The sequence below is a fragment of the Pelodiscus sinensis genome, chromosome 5 (assembly GCF_049634645.1).
Source record: "Pelodiscus sinensis isolate JC-2024 chromosome 5, ASM4963464v1, whole genome shotgun sequence".
Classification (NCBI taxonomy): Eukaryota; Metazoa; Chordata; order Testudines; family Trionychidae; genus Pelodiscus; species Pelodiscus sinensis.
In genome coordinates this window covers 126,320,199-126,340,238 of record NC_134715.1, presented here as the reverse complement: position 1 = coordinate 126,340,238, position 20,040 = coordinate 126,320,199, and the positions used below count along the sequence as shown (strand labels likewise).

General features: G+C 39.6%; 1 protein-coding gene and 1 long non-coding RNA gene across 5 annotated transcripts in view; one reads left to right on the top strand and one right to left on the bottom strand.

Annotated features, from left to right (window-relative positions):
* Positions 1-9,400, bottom strand: part of LOC142829703 (uncharacterized) — a 32,099-nt gene extending 22,699 nt beyond the window's left edge. Inside the window, exon 1 of the long non-coding RNA XR_012904447.1 lies at positions 9,267-9,400. This is a non-coding gene — a long non-coding RNA (uncharacterized LOC142829703). The remainder of the gene's footprint in view (positions 1-9,266) is intronic.
* Positions 1-20,040, top strand: part of CTNNA2 (catenin alpha 2) — a 781,915-nt gene that overhangs the window by 746,111 nt on the left and 15,764 nt on the right. For 3 of the 4 annotated variants that reach the window (XM_075930971.1, XM_075930970.1, XM_075930969.1), the window contains 2 exons: positions 386-520; positions 9,407-9,550. In XM_075930971.1, the coding sequence (XP_075787086.1) occupies positions 386-520; positions 9,407-9,550 (279 nt within the window). The remainder of the gene's footprint in view (positions 1-385; positions 521-9,406; positions 9,551-20,040) is intronic. The other variant, XM_075930972.1, reaches the window with a different exon arrangement.

Genomic DNA, 20,040 nt, shown 5'->3' with positions numbered 1-20,040 from the left:
GTAAATAATTTCCTTCCAGTGTAGATGAACTAATGCGTTATGCATCAGTGGACTCTTATGTTTACCACAAACTGAATGATTTCCCAAGAAAACATCTACAGAGATGAGTTTGTTTTCTTTACATTCATGAGATAAGTGACAAAAAGAGATTATTTTTGTAAAGCACCCAAGCTATCTTCGTATTTTAATTCATGAGTCTCAAGCTATTGAAGCGGTAAAGAACAGCTTTCAGTTCCCATCACATTCCTTGCTAAGGGGTTAAGTGAAATGGATGAATCTAATATGGTGTCAACACGGCTATTTTTCCTCTGATTGCCTTTGTATAATGAACATATAAACTGAGCTAGAACTAATCAATTGTGCTTATTTGTTTGTCCCCTTGCAGTGTCCTGATTCAGCCTGCAAGCAGGATCTGTTAGCATATCTGCAGCGCATTGCCCTGTATTGCCACCAGCTCAATATCTGCAGTAAGGTGAAGGCAGAAGTGCAAAATCTTGGAGGAGAACTTATTGTTTCAGGGGTAAGCTGGTATTTGTATTGCTCTGTTTATATCACCCATTGTTGCACTGGCTAGAGAGCAATTTTTGGTGACAAGAATATAAAAGCCAAAAAAAAAAAATAGTGATTCATAAGCAAGCCCCTTATAACGTTATCTCCATTATTCCAGACCTTACAATAACTTGTGAGGAGCAATTTGATTTTCCAATTACTCTTTGTTTATACTAACCTTGTAAAAATCTTCATTCCTCCAAAAGAAAGGTAATTTCGTAGTCTAGAAACTCATTGCCAAGCGGGGAATATTATAATTATTTGGAGCTTTTGTATATTTGCTCAATGTAAATCTACTTTCCTTTGTTAGTATTGGTAATTTCCCTCCTGTGAGTAGGAGCCAGCCCTGCCATGTATAGAGTGCATATTGTTAAGATGGTTATATCTCACAGGATTTCATGTACTCAGGTTCCAATGCATACTAGGTTTAGCAAAATCTCTGGAAGACCAGCACATTTCTTTTTCTTTTTTACTTTTTGTGTGCTGTTTCTACATAAAGTTGCCAAAGCTAAAAATTACATCCTCTAATCCCTTCCATTTGCTAGTTTCAGTAATTTTTGTTAATGAACATGCAAATGTTTTCTCCACAATCACCATAATTTGTTGTCCAAATTAGAAATGTTTAGAGACAGTCAGAACATGAATAATAAGGGTTTTTTTGCTGCATTTTTAAAGCAGGTCCCCTACACCTCACCTTGAGCCACCTGCTTCTGTGAGACCAGTCGCAAAAATCCTAACACTTGCTATTCTTTAATTTTTGTCCCCCCTTTATGCTGCTTACCATAGGTTTGGCCCAACCACAGTTGGGTCATTTTTCAAACTGCACATAGATTATGTGTATACTGGTGTATAGTGTATTCCCTTTTGCATATACCAGTATATACTATATTCCCTGAGCCCCACTGTGCTTTCAATATGACAGAGGTTGGTTTGTGAAAACTAGGGATGTTAAAAATCATGTAATAGGGTAACTATGTAACCACTAAAAAAACGCAGCGAAGCCTCCTTCCCGGGAACAGAACAGCCCGCCCAGCTCCTGAGAAGGAGGCTTTGCTGCCCTGCCACAGAGAAGCCACCTTCCCAGGAGGCTGAGTGTAACTGACACTGTTAACCTATAATCCTCCACTTTTTCATTAAAAGTTTAGTCGTTTACACACTTACATCCCTAGTGAAAACTGAGGCAGTTTAGAGAAGTTTGTTTGAAAATGCCACTTTGAAAACAAAACCCTCCCCCTCTCTTTGTTTAAACCCAATCACATTTGAAGGCAGTTGGGGCTAGCTGTGCCCACCTTTTTATCCATACACCCATGAGGGAAATCAGTGGGTATGCCCCAAGCTAACTGAGAGCCAGAACATCTGTCTTCTTGATCAAATACATACGTAAAACAATGATTTTTTTATTTTTTTTATTTTTTGCAAAGCACAGTATGTGATTTTAAGACTTGGCTGGGTTACTTGGAATGACTATTGTGAAAGCATGCATGCAGTCCTAGAAAGACATGCTTCACTGTACTGCTCCTTCCCCACTCCTGCGGATGGTCTCCACATCTTGAGAGATGTAGAAACTAGTCTAATTTTAACATCTTGATCTTCCCACAGCTATGAAAATCCCTTTTCATTTTCCTGGTGTTCAGTGATTGATCTTTCCTTATATCGCTGACAACTGTACCATATATCAAATGCTTCAGACCTTATCTTTCCTGCTGCCATACAAGTCCGGCTTTCCATACCCATTGTGTTTTCACATCCACCTATCTATAACAGTTGCCCAACTTAGTCCTTGTATCAGCTTGGCTTTTGTGCTTGTGTTCATTTCTTTTCCCAGTTCTCTTTATTTACTGTACATGGGTGTTGGACAGGCCATTGTGAACCTCGAACATGCCTTCTGTTATTGGAGCATCATCATACTCTGTGAAATTTAAGTGGTTGAACTGCTTGACTTCCTCATTTTCAAGCTGGCATCGTTAGCATCTGCTGCTTCTCAGGCTTCATCACCATTGTCTCCCCCCCCCCCCCCCCCGCCCATTCATTTGCAGTGCAAAGCAATGCTAACTTCAGCCGTTGAAATGATTAGCTTTTGAGTTGACTCAAAAGACAGTGTTGATGTCATTGACGGAATCCTAAATTAGTCATATCTGTTCCTTCAATTGTTACTCCATTACATCCTTAATGGAGATGGTGCAGAAACTTAATCTTTTGTGCATCCCTTTGGGAGAATCATATCTTAGAGCTTGGTGAAAGAAAATGAATCCACTGCTTTTCTGGTAGCATATAACATGTTTTACATCTTCAAGTGCTGGGTACTGTATGCTCTTTTGCCGATCTCAGGACTATCCAGAGATCAGGTGTCCAAATCCACATCGACATCTCTAGCTTGCTATCCACTTGCCACTTCTGCTGCCATCTTGTTCTTCATTCTCTCTTGGATAGCCAGCTGCAAATAAATAGTACTTTATTTGCATAAAAAAAGAACAACAATTATTTGGCAACTTGCATACAGTACAATGATCTTGAAAGTGCAATGGAAATCCAGAGTTTGTGCCCCTCAACCAGGAAACGGAGGTGCGTGCTTTATATTCAATTGATGTTTGTGATGTAACAATCACCCTAGCTCTTGACATTTGCTAATTTTGAAGGAGATGGAACTATAATATACATCTGTGTTTACAAAGGATCATTCTATAATTCTGCATTTCCCTCATCCAGAAGACTAGATTCCAAGGAATACAAACTCTGCCTGACTTTTTACTTTATTGGGAATGTTAATCCATGTTTCCAAATTACAGTGAATAAATATAAAAATGAATAGAACCTGGGAGAAACATATAATCTGTTATAATTACCTTATTTCTATTCAAGCTAGGAAAAATGTATATAACATATTAAAGTTATTGCATAATGTGATTTATGCTTTTGGTGAAAGTTCTGTTTGTTCATAGTCTCTGTAAGTTACTTGCAACGTAGACATCAACTTCCCCTCTAGATGGAGGGAGCTAGACGCCCCCCCACCCACCTCAGGCCCTGCCTCTCACCCAATCTCTTCTCCCAAGAGCCACCTCTGTCCTTTCACACCATTGCACCCCCTTTCCCGCCCCATTCCACTCCCTTCTCCAAACTTGGGGTGTGGGCTTTGGGGTGGGGCCAGAAATGAGAGGTTCTGGGTATGGGAGGCTGGGGCTGAGGGGCTTGGTCTGCAGGAGGAGGTTTGGGGATTGGGCTCAGAGAGGGAGTTTGGGTGTGGGAGAAGGCTCAGTACTGAGTGTTGGAGCACAGGAGGGAGTGCGAGTTTCTGGCTCTAGTTTGAAAGTGGGAGGGAGCTTGGGGAGGGGTTTGGGAGGCAGGAATGGTTTTGGGGTCCTAGATCAAGGGAAGTGTTCACCTTGGGTGGTTTTCCAGAAGCAGTGAGATGTCCTTGCTGTTTCTAGGCAGAGGTGTGGGTAGGCAGCTCTATGTGCTGCCTCCATGCATAGGTGCCACTCCCATTGGCTGCTGTTCCCATCCAATGAGAGCTGTGGAGCCACTGCTCAGAGTGGGGTGGGGTTCCTCCACTTAGAAGCCAAGGGACATGTCACTGCTTCCAGGAAGACATGTGGAGCTAGGTAGGGAGCCTGCCAGCGCTGTACCAAATGGACTCTAAACTGGACTTTCTGTGCAGATCAGAAATGCCGATTTACAGAGCTTTTTACAGGGCCAGTTCAAACATTTTTTTCCGTATATTGATTTCAGTGACAACAAAGAATACCAAGTGTACAGTGCTCACTTTATATTCTTTTTAATACAAATATGTGCATTGTTGAAACATGAAGGAACATAAGAATGTTTAGTGTCTTTGGCATGCAAATAGCTGCCAGTGGTGATTACAACTGCTTGTTCTTACTTTCAAATGAAATTGTAAATAATAAGAGGGCAGCATTTTCTAGCGCCTACGTTGAGTAGATTTGTAGGCACTAAAGCTTTACATTGTTTTGCTTGTGCATCCAGTTATGTGCACACAAACAATCTTAAATTTGTAAGTTGTGCTTTCATGATAAAGGGATTGCACTGCAGTAGTTATGTGTGGTGAACTAAAAATATTATTTATCTTTTGTTTCATCTTTTTCATTGTAAATATTTGTAATAAAAACAATAATATAAAGTGAGCACAGTACAATTTGCACGCTGTGTTTTAATTGAAATCAATCTTTTTGAAAGAAAAATCAAAAATATTTACAGTAAATTTAAACTGGTATTCTGTTATTTAACAGTATGATTAAAACTGCAATTAATCACAACTATTTTTAATCTAGTTAATTTGCTTTGGGTTAATCGCTTGAGTCAACTCTAATTGACAGCCCTACAATGATCGTACATTTATTATTAGAATCACAAGAATTTGGAAAAGTTATTTAACCCAGTTAACTTTTTTGGAAAAGTTATTTAACTGATTTAACCTATACCATACCTAGAGACCTACCAAATTCACAGCCATGAAAAATGCAACACGGGTTGTAAAATCTGATTTCCGTCCCCCTCCCTGTTCCCCCTGAAATCTGGTCTTTTGTGTATTTTTATCCTATACTACATGGTCATGACTTCATGAATTACTGGATGACATAATTACTAACATTTACACTTAGGGGTGTTTTTCGAAGAAAAAAATAATTTCTGAGTTATTTAATACACTGGAAAAAATAAAGTATATGAAGTGGAGATTGATGCGTGATACAAGTATGTTATGGATTTGAAGGAAATACTTATCGACATGTTTCAATGGATATTGTCCTCGTATAAATATAGGAAATTTGACAATCAAAATTCTTCTGTTCATGAAATAACTAGACTGCGAGGCCAGATTATTTCCTCCGCCATGGTATGATAAGCATGAAGAAGAGAATGTCAGGGCACCATGTATAGCCTCCTAATTCTCAAACTACTTCAGCCCTGCAGTAAATTTGAGAAACCTAGGTGGGCACTGCTTGTAATTTACAACAGCTGGCTATGATCCCTAAGGACTATGGAGTTGAGAACTTCTGTAGAGGAATAAGGCTTGCTCCATCGGGCTTCCTTCCCTGAGTATTGATTGGTTGGTTTAGGATTGGTCTCCACCAGCATTACACCAGTTGAGATTTCCCTGATGCGGACAGATTATGTCCCCAGCTCAGAAATTAGGATGGTGTAACCATTCCATTACTTTAACTCTGACCATGTTTAGGTGGACCCGTTAGCTAAATGTCATGCATGGGAAAATAGCAAACCTGTCCTGAAGTACTTACAGATAAAGCATAGTAATGGAAAGAGATTTTTGGATAAGATTGGAATTGGTGTATAATATAAAATCAAACTACAGTTCTACCAGTTATTGCACTCTAAACTACGTAATGGCAAGCTTTAATCTCACTTCCAAAATACGGCTAAGTGATCTTCTACCTGATACTAAAGAAATAATGATTTCGGACTAGACTCTTCAATCTCTTTCCCTTTAATTACAGTTCTTGACAACTTTCATTGCAGATGAATAACAGACACACACACAAAATGACATACCCTCAAGGAAAAACTTCACACAGTTTTCCCAACTAATCGCAAATACTGAGTGCAAATACTTCCAGCAGCATATAAAACACTCAATAATACTCACAAGGGAAACTTAATTCCATCACACAAACTATAGCAATAACTTTTGGAACTAAAAAGAAGCAAATCAAGATTTTGCACGAGGAAAGTTCAGAGTCTCTTATGTATCGTACTTCTTAAGCCATTTCTTTCATTCATCAGATGCAATCTGGCTCCTTTTATTCATGAATTTCTCAGGAGAAAGGAAAACATATGTCTATCCTCCACATCACACCATTAGTCTTGAATTACAACCAACTTTCTCTACGTGAGGCCAATATTTATTGATTTAAGACACAGACATGGGGCCAATCATACTAAAATACTCCAAAAATGATAATTCCTAGAACCATGTACTGTTGGACATTTTCAACAGTAACTGTTGAACGTGAGAATTTATTGATCATCAGAACACTCTGTGAGCTGGATAAAGGGTAGTACCCCAATTTTACAGAATAGGAAAATGCGACAACAAATTCAAACCATTTGCCCTGCTCTCATTAAAGTACCGATTTGATCTTTAGGCTATTCTGGGAAAGATACTTTGACTGCATCCAACCCTGAGGTAAGAGATCATACCAATAACTAAATTTAACATATAACCTGCCAGTTCTCAACACTTTCAGGATTTGCATGTTCTAATCTGTGTTACATACTACCTGTTTGCCCATTCCTCAGATAGGATGCATGATGAATGAGATGGATTTCATTATCCATTCATCAGCTACAACAGCAAAACAGAATTTTTGGAGGGAACGTGAGGGTAAGATTTAGGTCTGGACCTTTAATGACCCGTATCAACCTGGCACTTTGACTTGCCTTGAATATGATCTTTTCTTCCAGCTTTCCATTTGGGTTTCTCACTGAATATCTGTTTACCTTCCTTAGCTGGAACAGTAGAATATCTATGGAATCAACATGTTCCTTAGCCTTTCATAAATTTTGAAGAAAAGCATTCAAACTTTATATCAGTAGTATCCTCCAGTGCCTTAATAGAGCCTATTCATGTATTACCTTCTGCCAAATTTCTATTAAGGAAGTTTGTTGTTGTTTTATCTGGCAGATCATTGTGAAACCAAACTTGGAGAAATCTATTTCCTGGCTGTTTGACATTTAGGTGCAAGATGTCCAAGTATTAATTGAATGAAGTTTATAGCCTTATTAAGCTACAGAGCTGCAGTCACTTTCCTTTGGAAATGTTTTGACAGCCTATAAATCCTTATCTAGTTCCTCTTCATATTAAACTTTGCAAATGTTTATCCAGTTACTCATAGTTATAGGTCTTTGGAACACCTCAATTTCTCTCTCTTGTGAAATATAGTGCCCTGTGATTGTTTGTAGTTCATTGGAATAGCTCTTCCGTAGTTCACCATTTAATCAAGTTTTATGTATAGCCTCCTAAATCAATTCCTCAAAGCCCTCATCATTGTTGTACTCTTCTCTGAATTTCTTCTTCTTTCTCAACCAGACTTTCTGATATTGAGTGACCCAAAGCAGTACACCAGATTTGGCCTCTTCAGGGTAAACCAATAATGCCCGCTCCCTCTTTCTAATAGTTTGTCATCAACTGTAATTTATCTAGGTATTTAGGGATCTGAGGTTATTAGTGGAAAATGTATTTGGCCATCACCATACCTCAAAAGATTTTCTGCTCTGGCATTTCCATCTGAGGCTAATATTTACCTAAATGCCAATTTGCACCTACACACAAAATCCAGCCTTACAGTTCCAACTACTATTTGTGTGGGCCTCAGAAGTTCCAGCATCTGCTGAAAAGCTTAGATTAAGTTCCTCCTTCATTTGGCAGGAACAACAATCCTGTATTGGTCAAGATCAAGGATCCTTATTCCTGTGGGGCTGGAAGCTGATTGGATAACTGCAATTACCTTTTCCCACAAAGGCCTTTAAAATTATCACTGACCATTTGACAGATTAGTAATACCCCTTGTTGATTAGCAAAGCTAATGCTAAAGTCTCCACCAATTGATTGAAAATTCACCAAAATGTAGAAAGCCTTTAGCAGCAGATCATAAGGTTGAATGAACATAGCTCAATCCAGTTCCATTTCTAGGCAGAAAAGTTATTTTTCCCCTCTTTGAACACTGTCATAGCTTAATGACATTATCAGGTAACCAAGAATCAGTTATAATTTAATTCAATTATAAACCTAAATTTACAGCACCCACCATCACTTTGAATCATTCAGACACAGCCTAGTTTTGCATTGGGTTCCTGAACTCATACTTCGCCTCTAACAGTTATAGTAGCTCTTGCTTAAAATAGGTAGAACAAGGATTCTGGAGGAACTGATCAAGATTGTAAGATTGTTCTCTCTCTCTCTCTCTCTCTCTCTCTCTCTCTCTCTCTAATTTGTGTTTTGAATTTTAAAAATTACAAATATACTGCTATGCTGTTGCATTTCAAAATATGCACTGTAGAAAAAGCTGTCCAGGTAAAGAAGAAATATCCTTAATTTCTTTCATTAGATGAAGTGATTGGTAGTAGCCATGAATCAAATAGATCTCCTTTTGCGGAAGTAGAAGAGGAGGGAAAGCAAAGCCAACACAAACACAGCAGAGGATGCACATTTTGCTGATATTTTATGGAACTTTAAAGTGTGCTTTGTAAAATAAATGTTTGCCCAGAATTTTACCATTCCCCTCACTTGCTCCCTCAGCACAGTCAGGCAGGGTGAGAAAAAGTTGACTCTGTATGGCCACAATATTTGGACTTCCTTAAACACTAGTGCCTAGCCCTCTAATGTGATTTCGCTAAGACAGTTGGCTAAAACTCTCCTCGGACTTGTGTATGGACCAAATTCAACCCGAGCGTATATACGGAGGTAACTCACACTGAAATCAGTGGAATTCTAGCTGCTTACATGTGCATTTCCAATGTTTAAAATGTTTAACAAATATACAAAAATGTTACTTTTAACTCCTCTGCCAAATTCCCCTAACCCGTTCTCATGCAATCAGCCTTTAACAGGCTAGCAATTCCTGTCCCTTCTGGTATTCATCATGTAGCACCATAGCTCACGCTTCCCCTCTTAGTAGATTGTTCACTACTTTTCTTGCCTGTGCTAAGGGAGCAAGTAAGAGGAATCACACAGTGGGGTTACTCACCATGGAAGAGTCCCTGTTTCCTTTACCAAGCATAGCTCCTTCAGCACACATTTTTCTCCTCTTCTCCCCTCTGCACTAGGGTACAATATTTCTCTTGCTCTCTCTCTCACTCTCTCTTTTCTGTATCTCTTGGAAATCAGACTGGAGTTCAGAGCACTTTCACTACCTTTTATGAGGTAGAATGTGATGTCATAGATGGGGGCAGGGCTAGTCAACTTTCTACCCACCTACCCACCTGTGCTGAGGGAGCTACGCTTGGGAACGGAAGCGGTGACTCTTCCACGGTGAGTAACCTTGTTTCAAATTTATACCTTTTTGCAAAGCTCTGAATGTTTTATGGGAGAGGGAAAACGATTGGGGGTGGGGGGATTTGTATGTTGATTTAGTTCTGGGGGGAGGGCTTAATGTACAAAGCTCACACAAAATCAGTTGCATGTTACTTTTCTAAACCTTAGAAGATATTTTCCCCTTAATTTCCCATCTAAACTGTTGTGAAGACTTTTTTCTGACTTGTAAAACAAATAGCACATTTTCCTTCAGAGATGGCCACATTTTAGTTAGGGATGATGGAATCCCTTTGAATATGGTACATACTAATTTAAGAGCCCAGTCCTGGACCCATTGAAATTGGTAGATTTACTTCATAGGTGAAGAATCAGGCCCTTACTTTGAACAGTGCTTTAGCATTAAAGGTGCTTATGGGGGATACTGTTATTCTGTGTTAACTATTATTAACCGGGTTAGATGTGTCTACTTTTTTGGGATAGATGGAAAGTTTCTTTTCTCCAGCTCTATTATATTTATTTTTTCTGTTTAATTCTAAATATGAAAGGCCATTAATAACCTTTTCTACAAAAATGCTTGAAAAGAAGGGAAAAAACCATAGTAAGTGAATGATATAAACCCAAAACACATGATTAATATTTGGACACAAATTAGACACAATCTTTGAAAATGAAAAGTCGAAGCTTCAGAATGGTATGAATTAAAGGTGTAACAGAGAGAACTCAGAGAGAATACACTGGGTTGCATAGGCTTGTTTCACAGCTTTTATGTTATTTAAACATCATTTTGTATTTAATAGCACTTAAAACTTGGTTATCTGTTATTGGGTCCCGATTTTCCTGCATATGTGTGTGTGTTTTCCCCTGTTTCCCTTGGCATTTTTGAAAGACAAGTTTGGACTGCAAAAATCTTATACTCTTGTTCTGCCTCTTGGCTACCTACTAAAGCTATCCAGATGTCAGAGCTTTTTCACTAAAAGGCAGAAGAAAGGTTATGTGAGGGTTTTGGCCATAAGAACATAAGAATGGCCATACTGAGTCAGACCAAAGACCCATCTAGCCCAGTATCCTGTCTGCTGACCATGGCCAGTGCCAGATGGCCCAGAGGGAGTAAAAACAATAGGTAATGATCACCTGATCCCTCTCCTGACATCCATTTCCAGACAAACATAGGCTAGGGACACCATTCCTACCCATCCTGGCTAATAGCCATTGATGGACCTAACCTCCATGAATTTATCTCACTCTTTTCTGAACCTGTTAAACTCCTAGTCTTCAAAACATCCTCTGGCAAGGAGTTCCACAGGTTGACAGTGAAGAAAAACTTCCTTTTGTTTGTTTTAAACCTGCTACCTGTTAATTTAATTTGGTGTCCCCTAGTTCTTATATTATGGGAACAAGTAAATAACTTTTCCTTATTTACGTTTTCCACCCCGTCATGATTTAATAGACCTCTCTCATATCCCACTTAGTCCCCTCTTTTCTAAGATGAAAAGTCCACGTGTTTTTAATCTCTCTTCATATGGGACCCATTATAAACCCGTAATCATTTTTAGTGCCTTTTTCTGGCCTGTAGGGTTGACAGAGATTTTTCTGTTCTTGTTCATTTACAGCTCCTTCCCAACTCTGTGCTGGCCTTATCATATCATAGGGTACATCTACACAGCAGGGCTGAAGTCAAATTAAGCTTCGCAATTTCAGCAACGTCAATTGCATAGCTTAAGTCAAAATAGCTTAATTCAGCTTTTGGCGCTCCCTACACAGCAGGAAGTCGAAGGAAGAATGCTCTTCCTTTTACTTCCTTTACTTCTTGTTAAATGAGGGTTACAGGAGTTGGTGTAAGAAATCCTCCAGCTTGACATTATTTTAGAATAAAGGCTTGTAGTGTAGAGGCGCTCTTTGTTATTTCGACATAACACCAGTTATTTTGAAATAACCCTGCTGTGTAGACATAGCCATCGTGAAGTGTACTAAAAGGCAGTAATGCATACTCTATAAATCCAAAGCCTTCTCAGCCTAATTTTTCCTTACTCTGATGGATGACATACTGGTGGGTTTTTTCCAGTTCACTGGCTAGTTTTGAGGAATTGGATACAATAGGCAGAACCTTCCATCTCTAGGTCACTGGCATATTCTAGGCATCTAGCGGGAACAGTCTATTTCTCACTTGAAGACCGTGGAGTGTTGGCACCCCAGATTTATCTTCCAAGAGAAATGGGAGGCATAAAAATGCACAGTGGGCCAACTAGTGGGTGAGGGTTTGATCAAGAATAGTAAAAGGGTGAACATTCAAAGTGACAGAACCCTAAGCAACAACAGTCCAGGCATACACTGATGGCTATTTCTAATAACACACTTCTGTCAGTGCTTGTCCAGGACTGTTGTGGACCCTGCGGTCTGCAAGTGAAAGGCTAAATAGTCCATTATTAATCTACACAGCTATCCATTTCCCCTGTTCAATTATTTTATTGGCAAATATGGTAAAGACAATAAGGACATTGTAAGTACAGTGTACTTATATTCTGCGGGATGAAATATTTATTCTGTCATTGGCAATATTTATTTTACTTTCTGGTATTTGTGCATGAAAGTTAAATATGTAACTTTAAAAAAAAAAAAACTGCGGTCCAGTTTTTCCACTGATCTGATTTAGTGTGCAATGTGGGCACTGCAACTGCAGCAAGATGAGAAATTGCTTCCAAATATCTGCTTTTTGAACTAGTTAATCCTTCCCAACCTCTTCTAGCAATTGAAAATGACTCCACAGAACGATTTATTTACAAAAATATATGAAGGCACACTTCCAAGTATGCCTTGGATTGATTTTCCATACACTCTGCCTACCAGTGTAAAAACAACAGAACTACTCCGGTTTCTCTAGACATGTATGTGCAAGCTAATAAACACATGGAAATCACACAAGGCTTCCTGAGGCACATACTGTTAAATTCCGAGTAGCTGCTTAATGATATGGTTTCAATGGCATGAATCTACATGCATTATCAGCGTGATTAATGGGAGTCCCTATACTATCCAAATCCTCAACACTTGCCAGTCTGAACTCTCTCAGAAGTTGAATGAGAAGCCTCTTGGCTGGAAATGGCTGTTATCTCCTCCTTTTCCTTTTATGATATTGGGAGTAAGGGAGGAGTTGTGAAATTATGAAATGTTCCATCTGTTCAAAAACTGTCAGCTGGCAGATGGAGGATCATCATTCTGCCCTCATTTGCAATGCCTTTAGACTGGTATAACTCCATTGACATCAAATAAGTTGTCATTTGGGGGACCCTTCCTGTTGATTTAAATCACAGTTATTTAAAACCTTGTCATCTTGTCCCTTGAAATACGGGTAGAATGTTAAAACATAGGTGGTCATATGCCAGTGGTCAGAGGAACCAGGAAGGATACTGTGACCACCTTCACACATGAGACTTTTTATCCATGGGAGAGTCTTCTCTCAAAGACATTGGCCAGTTCTATTCAGTCATCAGCCAGTCTCAACATCATAACTAATAATGCTTCTTTGCAAATTCACAGTGTATCTCATCTGAGAATCTCAAAGGACTTTGCAAACAATGTAGCTTCACCAAATCCATGGCAGAAGCAAATATTATTATTATTTTATGCATGGGAAGACAGGAGTCAGCTTGACCAGTTCCATCATAGAAAATCCAGGGCAGAAAAAATCGGTGGAGTCATGATTCTCAGTTGTGCTTTAAACCTAAGCTCTCATAATTTTAGAGACACCCATCTTCCCTATCCAGGGCTCACCCGTTCCCAATCTCCACTCTCAATGGCAAATAAATAAATAAATACAAAGGAAGCTAGCGAGTGTGGGTTGGATGGACTGCCAGCAATAAGATGATAGAGGGCTTGTGCTGTATAGAGCATCCCAGTTGACCACAAGTCATAAAATCCCATGACTTGTTCTGAAAGCAGCATCTGAGTTATTAAGATTTTATCTTTTACTGTCATTGCCGGTAGTTGACCATTTCCATGCATAGAAAATAGATCCAAACATGAGCAGCTGGTGAAAGCTGAAGATGAACAAGACTTCTAACAGCAAGAGCAAATATAAATATAATAATTATATTTGATTGACACTCCCTTACATTTACTTTGAGAGAAAGAAGTGAAATGAATAAAAACTAGAAAGACTGGAGGGGACAGGACCAGGCAAAAGAACAGAGGCAATAAATGAAACACAGCAATTTTTCATCTTGAGTTTAAGCATTCAAAACTGGATTCACCCTTGTGTAGAGGCATTTTTAAATATTTTTATCTAGATTCTAAGTGTATTGACCAAGGCCACAGGAGAAGCCCATATAAGACTCAGAATTAGGACACTGAAGTCTCTTCTCTCGATTCCGGGACCCTAGCCACTGGACCACATCTTGTCGAATGAGTTATTCCTTTTTGAGGCCAGACATCTACACAGTGGAGAGATTTTGACATACCGAAGTATCTTGAAATAGCTACCGTACGTCTTAGAAATGGACCCGTTATTTCAAAATATGTTTTGAAATAACGGGCGCGCTATTTCACCATTCTTGTAAACTCATTGCACGAGGGTTAAGGGATGGCTCGAAATAGCCTATTTTGAAATAGACTCGAAATAAGATACGCAATTTGCATAGTGCAAATTGTGTATCCTATTTCGAGTTTAGGGTGCTATGTAGACAAATCCACAGTGAAAGAGATTCTGATCAGAGAAAGTAGCTCAAATACAGATAGCTGAGAAAGCTGTCGTTAATATCATCTCACACAGCTTTGCCCCAATAGCCATGAAAAATTCACGGGGCCTCCACAAAATAAAGGGACATGTGGCTATAATTTTCACAGACACCAAATACTAGCTCTAGGCAACTGTGCAAAGGACCATAAATAACCTACAATCTGTAGACTAGACCGGGGGGCTTCACAAAGAAAAAAAGCTAAGGGGCTTCATTTTATTTCCCCTTTTTAAAGGCTGAGATTAGCTGTATAACATGTCTAAGTCAATTCTAAATTGGAGAGAAGGATTGGAGGGAGGGTTGCATTATTCTGCATGTACATAGAAATGAATATCCCAAGGGTGTTTAGTGCAAAATTTCTTAAAGCATTTGAATTACTCGGAGTGCATTATAAGTAATGGTGTATTTGTTGTTAGAGTAAAGGTCTTTCCAAGAGTCTGACCCTCAAAATAAAACTTTGACCAATTGAATTATGGTTTCCTAATGCAACTCAGTAATGCAGTGTGTAATTCCTAAAGGAAGTGGTGTTGGACCAGTCAACTCTGATGAATTGTTAAATATCTGTAGATACCAAATACGTGATTATTGACCTCTAGCACCTTTCTGGAATGACCTCAATTGCAAACGTGATTGGCCAAATGGAATATTTATTCACTTAAATCTTAGTGCTGCAAACACTGTGATGCTGAGCTCAACAGGACTGCTCCTGTGGCTAAAGTTATTCAGATGTATAAACGTTTGCTGAATTAACATCCACAATGAAAAGGTGTCTTTGTTGTCTAAATTGGGCTTCATCCTGCTCAATTTACTAATGCAGGTAATACTGCTGAAGCCACAAAAATGTGACATGTACAAGACTACTCGTGTGAATAAGATGAGAGGGGTTTGGCTTATCTTTCTTTCCCTTGTTCTTTGTTCTTTCTTGGATTGTTTACTGATTTTTTTCCTCATTTGTTTGTTTTTACTTATTTGCCAAGTATCCAAACATTTCCAACTGCTTCTTTTATGGAGTAAAATGGCCAATAGTAACTACAACTAAACAAATAATGAGCCACTTTGTATTCAGAAATAATGTCTATGATTGACGAGAATCTTTTCATACTTAGAGTCCTGATGAATACAAATTTCTATCCATGGATGCAGATAGAAATCGGAATCCATTGATCTGCTGGGCTCCTCTCCCAGAAACTGCAGCAGCCAAAGGAGAACATGGTGTAGCCACTCCTAGTCCCCTGTCCATGTGGCTAAATTGCCACCAGCGGGGTTGTGTGATCACAGACAGGACAGCTACATGGAGGTGGGGCTGGAGTGTTATTCCATGTGAATGACAGTTTTGTAAAAACTATGTAGGCCAGCACAGTCATCCTCAAACTCTTCTTTTGCTGATGTGGACAAAAGCAACCTCAGATATCTGAATTTAGTTAGCAAGCAATTTGCCTTAGAATGTGAAATATCATTCTCGGATGAAGATAGGAAGATAACACATACACAGAGGTTCTGACAGTCTTACAAATGGAAAAGAAGTTGGATAGTCACACTTTCTTAGTGATAGAGATTGAAATGCCACATTGTCCGGCTTGATCACAAGGAAAAAATCATGAGGAACAGCTGTGGCTCACACTGTCTCATAAAAAGAAATGTGGTGGTTTATTGCTTTATTATTGCTATTGTACCAAATGTCCATTGCAGTTTATGTCTGATAATTACACTGCTTGGTGTTGATTGTGCAATAGCCAATCAACATGACTGTATCCCTGGTCTCTCCAGGTAAGATAGGAAAACCCGCACCATCTCTCTAGTTGTTCCACAGATAAATAAGAGGAGACTGGCCTCCAGAGTTGGCAGTCTAACTCCTTTATAGGAGCATTAAATTCACCTTATAAAAAACCCTCTAGATATATTTGTTATATCTTTAAATATTTTCAGAAAAGGCATACAATATGGAACTCAAATCAGGAAGATACACATTAATAGTATTGACTTGCTACCCCTTATTGACGTAATAATGAACTCCTGTACTTTCATTCATATCATATAAATGGGGTCTCAGATTAAGAGAGGGTCATTGAAGAGAACTGATTGTAAGTTTTATGTATGAACACAGGTTCTGGAGATGTCTAGTATCAACGAATGGATTGATTTGTGTGTATCCAGCCTGCTAGCGAATCCCAGCATAAATTGTTTTCTGACGTACTGGCTGCATGCAGAGCACTCATCTGAATTTTTAAGTTAGTAACTTTTTGTTGGACCATTGGATTCTCAAGAGACTTCTTGTTCTGGACAGCTTCAGTATCCATGATAATGCATCCGGATGGTAGGCTGAGATCTTGTGCCTTCTCCAAAGTATTGTTTAATTCAACCACACTGGGCAAGAGAATCTAATTTTCTTTTGTTGTGATGAGGACCCTCATCCTCTCCTCCATTCTGTGATGAGGTTTTTTTCTCAAACCAGATGTATTAGGGACTGTGTCTGTCATCAGTCCGCAGACACTAACAGATCCAGCTGAGATCACAGAATGTTTTGGAGGATTTTACTGTTGCAGCATTAGATTTTACATGAAATCTGATGTAAAAAAGAGTTTGAAGTGTTCTGCAATATGTGGATAGTAATAACTCATTACAAGTTGAACCTCTCTAGTCCGGCACTCCCTGATCTGGCAACATCCGCATCTGGTATGATTTTAGGGTTTGCCAGATGACCTTTTATCATGGATGTGGCCAAGTTTTCTGTAGTCCCATAGAGTTTGTTTACAGTCACTAGTCCTGGCTCTCAGTGTTCTGTGCTGTTCGTTAGCTCTAAGAGCCCAGAAAGCAGTGGAAGTGTTGATAATGCTTCTAGACAATATTATTCTCCTGTGGTTTGGCAAATTGTATAGTTCAGCACTGGTCAGGTCCTGAGGGTGCTGGACTAGAAAGGTTCAACCTGTACAAGAAATGACTTTGTAGTGTTTTAATGTGTGGTGTGCTTGTTTGCTGCTCTTTAAGGCAAATGTCAAATGCAAAGTTTTCTAGTATAGTTACAGTAAGATAAAGAAACAGTGCATCCCAAATAGAACCCTCATCCATATGTACAGTTTCACTGCCTTCTGTACAAGTCTTCCTAGTTTTGAAATTTCAGATTTTTCCCCATTAATTTAAGACTACTGAACCAATAGCATATAGCTCTATACCCCCTGCTTCCTGTGAAATTTATGACAGATGCATGGAAGAAAGTACAGTTTTTTAACATTCAGTTCCTAGCAGGCTGGAAAGAAGCCAAATAATAATAGTACTTACAGACCAATAGCTGGTCAACATTAAAAACTCAGAGACATCCATTTGGCTTGTGTTCCATATTTTCATTTCAAGTGTAAAATTTATGCTTTCATCATGCCTCATTCAAAGCATAAATGCTGACAATTTGGAACATCAGCCATTGACATAAGAATGGTATTTTTATAAAGCAATTTCCAAAATTTCATCTGGAATGGAATTACTGCTAATGGATTACTGCTAAAGCACATAAATCTGGCCCTTTGCTCTACAATAACAGGTCTTTCTTACTCTACAGTGTATCATCCTGGAAAATGTGCAATAGGGTCCAATACTGCCCTGTCTTGGGCATAGTCTAGCTGTTGTAATCAAGTCAAGCTGCTGTAAAAGACCTTAACTCCATTGAAATCAGCTACATTGAGATATTCTAACAGAGGATCTGGCCCAATATAGTGTTCAGTGCTAAAATATTTGGGCCAGACTCTGATATAAGGCCATATCTACACTAAGAACGTTTTACTGATATAGCAACACCACTATGCTGCCTTTTTTAAAAATGGTATAGCAGTACCATTATTCTGGAGGTCTACACTAGAAGAAAATGATTTATGAATCAACTAATAAAAGATGGAACAATGTGCAGTGCTATTTCAGAGGGACAATGAGAAGCCAGTAAAATGAAAGGATATAGAGTTAAAATCTGTGCAACAATTTAAATACCTCCGTTCAGTTTTGCGCCATGACAGGACGTGATATGAGTTCCATCAAGAGCACTTGATGAAAATGGAGGGAATTGACATGAGTTCTTTGGAATCAGAATATGGCAAGTAAACTAAAGAACCAAAGTTTATAAGATCACAGTTAAGCTAGCCATGACACATGGGTCAGAAAGTTAGTGGATGAACGAGAGAAGAGCAACTACTTCACACTGCTATCATGAGAATGCTTAGCTGTCTGCTAAGTAAGATGAGAGTTGATGGGGTTACACAACGAAATGGTATGAATTATCAAGCAGGTGACCTCCATCATGGAAAAGTGGATAGAGTATTAACTGAGATGGCTGGGTCCAGGAGAAACAACAAGAATTGGGGAGGGTTGGGCAGTGTGTATCAGATAATGACCAGGAGGAAGAACCATCAATAGTTGGCTTGAAATCCTGAAGTAGGAAGAAGGTTGATGTCAAATGAAGAAGGTTGATGTCATCTTGGACAAAGCACTCAACAGGAGTGCTTGGACATGAAAAGGAGCTGCTGACCCCAACTAACAGGACAAAGAGAAAGGGAGAAGAAACACTACCAGCATAGTTCTCTTAACATGGGCACTGTTATACTAGCAGCACTGCACCTTGTACTCATCTAATTAAACCTTCCACAACAAGCGAAACAATCTAATGGTAAAAGGGCAACTTTGATGATATAGATGTGTCTGTGCTAGTGACAGCCATCAGCACAACTGCATTGGTCAGGGATCATGCCTCTTTGCTCCCATGAAAAGATAACTGTGCCAACAGCATTCTGTAGTATAGACTAAGTTCCATTGTAGGTACTCTGGATTTAGGCCTTGATTCAGCAAGGTACTTGAGCATGTACCTAACCTGAAGTGAGTGAGTAGCCTTATTTGAAGTCTGAAAGTTAGGCACGTGCTTAAGTACCTTGCTGAACCAGGGTAATGCAGCAGTGTAAGTAAAATGAGAAAGGGTTATCATTGGTATTAGTGTGTGAGTGGTATTAGTTGTCTGTGATATACAGGAGGTCACACTAGGTGACCTGGTGGTCCCTTCTGGCTTCAAACTCTATGACTTGTGGCACAGCTCACTGCACACTCCTTTCAATGTCATGTACGGTACATGCATTATGCGCCTTCCTAACGTTAGGTATTAATATGATAGCCAGTGAGGAATTGTTTAGGATGAGCAAAGACCCATCTGAACTAGAGGGTATATATATAGGTTGGACACCCTCAGGACCTGACTGGTCTCAAACGAGGGGATTTTCCCAACCAGGGAAGGTCCCTCTTCTTATGGCTGGTGCTGAACCTCTGCTCCCGGCTAGTGCTCCAGCCCGGTCCCACTTCTGCCTGCCTAGGTGTGGCTCCCAGGGCTGGAGCCCCCTGGCTGCTGCCAGGGCTGGAAGTCCACAGGCAGACCTCCCTTTCACTGGGCTCTGTGGTCCAGGAACATCCTGTGGTCCTGCTGGACCATGGATGTTGTTGGATCAGAGAGTCCCGGTTAAGGGAGATACAACCTATACTCAGTTACATATGTTACATGCAGGCCTGCCTATGGTGGTGGAGAGGGATTGTTGCAGCAGTGGTGGCGGATGGATCCCTGAGCCCTTTAAATTGCCTCCAGAGTGGTGTGGTGCAGTCTGGGCAGTGCTCAGGACTGACTGCTCCTAGCCTTGTCCCCTTTCGGGAGCATGGAAACAGGCCCCTTCACATCTTGCCCTGGGCCTGGCAGTTCTGATGGTCTCCCTGCTTACATGGCACTATTCACCCAAGCGTGCT